The sequence below is a fragment of the Protopterus annectens genome, chromosome 8.part1 (assembly GCF_019279795.1).
Source record: "Protopterus annectens isolate FY-2018-M chromosome 8.part1, PAN1.0, whole genome shotgun sequence".
NCBI classification, from domain to species: Eukaryota; Metazoa; Chordata; order Ceratodontiformes; family Protopteridae; genus Protopterus; species Protopterus annectens.
In genome coordinates this window covers 317438816-317444815 of record NC_056742.1, presented here as the reverse complement: position 1 = coordinate 317444815, position 6000 = coordinate 317438816, and the positions used below count along the sequence as shown (strand labels likewise).

Here is a 6000-nt window from a genome sequence, read left to right as displayed (position 1 = left end):
AGAGTAGGGTGGATATTGTTGGAGCACGCATTAATAGCAGGGTGATGAGAGGGTTGAATGACTTTGGAGGAGTCATGGGAGTGCAGGGAGGTCTGACCATAAGGGAAGTAGTGTGTATGACCCTGTCAAATGCTGAAGTTAAATCTATATAAATTACATCACAGCACAATTTTTCATTCATAGCTGCTGTTATATTGTTATAGAACATAATGTTACAGGTGGTAATAGATCTGTTTTCAACATATGCATGCTGATATATGGTTTCAAGTCCCAACCTATCCATTTCTGGCAATAACTTATCCAATATTACCTTCTTCATTATTTTTCCATAACATGAAAGTAGACTTAAGGGTCTATATGACTCTGGGTTTGTCCTACTCCCCTTTCCCTTAAAATCTGGTTTAATAACTGCATGTCTCCAATCTTGTGGAATCTCCCCATATTTATATTATGTAGTGAATAATAGATATAATGGTACTGTAAGTTCTTGCTGAAGTGTTCTCAGGTCATTGTTACTAATTCCGTGTCCTCCCTGTGCTTTGTTTGGATCCAGTTTCCGCAGTTCTTTTTCAATATAATCTAATTTAATTCCAGTATCTGGGGTTACCTGGATGTCACTAGGACAACTTACCACCCCTTTTGTGGAGCCAAACTGTTTTGCATAAGATTTTGTAAATATATCTAAAATCTCTACGAGAATACATTTTAGAATCTGCGCACATTTTATCAATTTGTGTGTCTTTACTCCTTTCATATCTTATGTATCTATAGAAAGGTTTCCTATTATGCTCAATATCTTTATATAAATTTTCTTCAAATTTTTCTTGATCTTATCTCACACTATGCTTAATCTGTTTGCCCAGCTTTTTTATTTCAGTTTTCAAAGTTGTAGTTCGACTTCTCTTCCATTTCTTATCCTAGCAGGTAAACTGTTGGGAGGTGAACAACTTTTTCCCATAAACACCTAATTGTCTGGATTCCATATCAAATGGCAGAGAAGCCAGAAACAACTGTCATTCTCTGCAGAAAGGGTGAAAGAAAAGAAACAAATGTTAGCTCCACCCTCCATCTGATCACTGCATAGATCAGGCCAATCAGAAGAGGTCTAGTATAGCCTAGGTCTACCCTTTTCGATACAGAACTCTGTCTGGGTGTTGATAGTTGGCTTGTATTATATCTTTAAACTTTGCAAAAAGTTAGGTGAATGGACCATTTATGTTTGAGATGCATCATCTCCAAGTACCTTCTCTAAGGGGAAGACGGATTTCTCAGAAGGCCATGCAAAGAAATCAATCATGCAATTAATAGTTTCCCTAAAAATAATATTCCTGAAGAACAGACATAAGAGTAACAGGATGTACAATCAAGATTAGACTCTGGTTTCTGTTGGGAGCCCATATGTGAGACAAACACATCTTTCTTTTCAGAAGACAAGGGTAGAGTGAGCTTTTTCCCTTCTACTTCTATAAATTAACCTTTACTGGCACTGGTGAAAATACTTACGTCAATCTGAATAACAGATCAGTTTTCTCTACCTGTGGAACATAAGCTGTTTGCTGCTGGGTACAGCAGCTTCCTGCACTATACTGAAATATTCTGTGGTGAATAACTTACAGTTAACATCTGGTGGCATAAACTGTTGCAAGTTGGACAGGATATGCATCAGTCCCACCAGTGAACCGCAATTTTTCACTATGAGAGCTCCTACTAAGATATACTCTAGATCTTTATCTGTATTTCAAATACATGGAATGTGATAACTGGCTCTGGAACCAGGACCAGGGTTGGCACAGCCTTTATCCTTAACACTCCCTGAAGCAAAGAAATTGAGTCTTATTTTGGTGGCTTTGTGACCTGACACCTGTGCTGGGGCCTGAGAAAACAGAAGGCACACATCCTCAATAAATTTCAGTGAGGGCTTAAGCTTTTTTCTCTCCATTTTTCTGTTTTTCTAAGGTTGTTTCTTCCTCAACCTGTTTTTTAGATTTTCATCTTTCTCCTCCCTTTCAAGTTTGGGAGTTTCTTGACACATGACATTCTTTCATTTTTAGAATGTCTGTCTTACTTTTTAACCTTTTCCTGACTCTTATGATGACAATGCCTTAAGCCTGATAGATTTGTTAAACTTTAAACACAAGGCACTATCATTTGTCACAGTCAGACCCTAGGCAGAAAAGGCAGTGAATGTTAAAGTCTTTTGTGCTATTTGTCATTAAAAGTACACACATAATCAGGGACTCTGAGAGGAAACACATGCTCCTTAAGCAGAAAACTTGAAAAATAATGATTCTTCACAATTTACCTCAATATGAAGCAGACAAAAGAAATTACGTGTAAAGATACATGTTTTCAAACTACAGCTGAGCATTTAATGCTTTCCCATCAGTGAGAAGAGCTGGGAACCTTTTCCCACCTGCACCAGTACCTTTATTTGCGTGAGACCATCATGAAGGAAGGAAGGAACAAACACCTTCTAAAGTCACACAATCTAAGACAAATTAAATTAAAAAAAGTTGATTACCCATTTGACTGAACAGGTTTAACTGCATAGGCTTTGCTGAAAAGCGATTCAGGGGAAAAATGAAAAGACAGTCACATACCTTCATAACCATCTCTGCAAAAAACATGGTAACTATGACATTCAGACTGTTTTTTTCTTAAAAAACTTAATACGCTCTTAAGGTTTAAAATTACCTGCTGGCAAGCTGTGAAGAAAGAAATATATCTGATAAGAAAAGGAGCCTTTAATGATAAATACTGATATCTACCACTGCCACAAAAGTATGCTATCATAATTGTTTTCAAATAAAATCATGTTTTACTAAAATATTGTTTTTGATGTGAAAAGATTAACTGGGAGTGCAAGTCACAGAATCTTTGTAAATACTAACAAGTAAAAAACATTTAAACTCTTTTTATTATGCTTTGATATAAGATTTGCAGAAAAAACACCAAAATGATATTTACACAATGAAAATATTTCTGTATATAAAAAAGAAAAATAAAAATCTGTAAAGTACACCCTTCCCCACCATATTCCTGGATGACTACACTGGCAAAGTGCACTATATATATATACATATATGAAAACATGCACACATACATACAGCAACTTAATTCACTCGTGGCTTTAACATCAGTGGTTGTACAAACAGAGGGGCCACTACTAGAAATGTGAGCTCTTCTTCACTGTTTTAAGAGAGATCTGCAGGCTCGTATAGTGTTACAGTAACTCAAACAGTACAGCATGGAAGACCGGCTATATGAAACAATAACTTGTGTTATTTTCTGCATAATTTCATCTGTAAAATCTCAGGCATGTTATAATGAATCGGTGGGGGGGGGGGGTCTGCTCCTCCATTTGTCATTGTTCTATTCCTCCTAAACAAAACTGCAGTGCTTGCAAGTTCTGCTTCTGTCCATAGAAAAGAAAAGAAAGCAATGTTGAGGAAATCACACCTTCTAAAACATCTAGATAAGTCTTAGTATAACGTATCAACGTTCAAAGTCTAGTTATGCTGGTGCACCAGGGATCAGGTTGTCTTTAACCAAGCAGCCGGCCGTCAATATAAATGACTTCTTACATAGAACTTCTCGAATGAAATTACTTTCTTCTTTCATCTATTTTGAGGTCTGACTTCCCACAGCTATGGTTGTCCATTCTTGAAATGTGCTGCAATTCCTGCTCTGTCAGTATAACCACTGGTACTGACTTGCAGCAAATAAATACTACACACAAGAGGTCAGCTTCACTTTTCTGAGCTCACTCAGTCTGATGATCATGACATTCTTGCATTAAATGTTTCATGGCAAGTGATGGACTTCAAATGAAACCTGCTACGTTCAACTCATACCAGAAATACAAATGAGATACAAGCCTGCAACAACAGTAGATAGCACAGTCTCACAAACTTGAATGAACTTGACAGGATACTGGAATTCTTTCTTAGTTGTTCATTTTTTAAGGGGAGAAAAGTGGTTCATATAAGTTAGTAGATGAGTTAATAAATAAAGAAATCGATTTAAAAAAATCTGTAGAACAGTTTGTTGGCCAGTGAAAAAGTCAGAACCATATTGTCTGTTTTACAGTTGCCTGAAATGATGAGATAAGCACTGTTTCTCAGATAAGAACTGCATTCCCACAGCTGTATCCAGACTGAGATGGGTGCACTCCACACATTAAGGTCAATTTATTCTTGTTTATCCTCACTCTGCCAGAAGGGTGGGTACTACTAGTCAACAAAATACATTCCACATTCGGCAGACTTCCTCAGCCACCAAATGTCTTAAACAGTTTTCTTTAAAAAATACTACTTTGTGGAGGTATGAATCAAGGCTGTTGTCCAGAAAATTAAAATGGATAACCAATGGTATTACGGGATTCACTCAGCATCATTAGAGCCCAAATCGGGCAGGTGTCCTCCTTGGTGTCGCTGGGGTTCCCTGTTCTGTTCTTCCAGGAGTATAGATTTTGGTGGCCCTAAAAGTAATGAAAAAAGACAGAGAAAAATACAAGCTAATCAGTGATCATTAAATAGCCACAGTCTGAAGTACTATATAATATATATTTTATTCAATGTATTTTTAATAAACATTTTCAAACATAAAATTCCAGTCTCTCCAAACAGGCAACAGATTCTGTACTTTAAGAATTTATCTTTTTTTAACTGCTCTTCACTTCCAGGTATGCAGCCTTAGAAACCATAACCACAAACAGTATTCAAAGGTTAATGACTCACACAAATATTGTAGAACCTGAGAAATGCTTGCTGTAAAAGGTCTTGGTTCTAATTTTGGCATAGATTAGACATACTTTTCCATTTACTAATACTTGATTTCCTAGTAGCAATTTCTTTGCCTCCATTATATACCTGCTGCATATCCTCAAAAAATGCCTTGACCCGGTTTGGAATAAACTTGTTATGGTGGGAATAAAGGAAGATAGTATAGGAGAACTATATGGAAAAAGTCTGCTTTGACAGACCTTTTTTCTTACCTTCATAAGAAATGAATAACTGATCAGAATATTTGAAGGTTTTAGTTTTGTCAAGATAGTATTAGAGTTGTCCAGTGATACAGAGGTATGAAAAGTCCTTTTGCCCCCTCATTTTTAGTTTCTGGAGAGAAGGCAGGCAGATGGATAACTTGACTTAAAGTAAACTTGGATACCACTTTAGGCATAAATGAGGGGAGTAGTTCTCCAAAAAAAAAAAAAAAAAAAAAAAAAAACTATTTTACTGAAAAATGAAATGAGATAAGGTTTACATACCATTCCAGCTTGCAACTCAGAAAGTGTTCTTGCAAGAGTTAGAGGAATCAGCAGTAATGTTTTCCATGTTAAGAACCTGAAATCAGCCTGATGAGATAGTTCATATGGAGCACGAGTAAATTTTTCCAAAACAAAATTAAGTTCCCAAGAAAGAGCCACCTGTTTTCTAGGTAGACAAGTATGCATTACCCTTTCCAAAAACATTTTGACATAGAATTGCATTGAAAGAGGGGGGTCCATGGGCAAACATGCTGAAACGGATGACAAATGAACCTTGACAGAGGAGTAAGAAATGTCAGATGACAACTTGCACAAATATTGTAAAATGAGAGAAATACCAGCTGTAAAAAAAAGTCCTATTTTTTTGTTTCAGCACTGACTAGAAGCTCTTTTCCATTTAATATGCTTTCCTAGTAGCAATATTCTTTGCCTCCATTATACAGCTGCGGCACCTCCTCAGAAAATAGGTGCCTAAAAGTTATAAAATTCTATCATCCAGCCAGTTAGTTGAAGTTGTGTCAAGAAGGTATGCATCAAAGATCCCCTACCTTGTTTGAGCAGATCCAGTCTTTGAGGAAGTTTTTGTATTTGCCATTTCCAAAGAAGGGAGAACATCTGTTAACTAGGACAGAAGGGAGCTCACCATAGTGATCCTTGAGGAGTCCTTCAGAATGGACCTGGATATCAGTGGAAAGGGTGGGAAAGTATACAGGAACATTCCTGTCCAAGGA

General features: G+C 36.7%; 1 protein-coding gene across 1 annotated transcript in view; it reads right to left on the bottom strand.

The window, feature by feature from the left end:
• Positions 1–2899: 2899 nt before the first annotated feature.
• Positions 2900–6000, bottom strand: part of DHX38 (DEAH-box helicase 38) — a gene marked incomplete in the record, with an annotated part of 1902786 nt that continues 1899685 nt past the window's right edge. Inside the window, 1 exon segment of the mRNA XM_044081902.1 lies at positions 2900–4480. Coding sequence (XP_043937837.1) covers positions 4396–4480 — 85 coding nt within the window.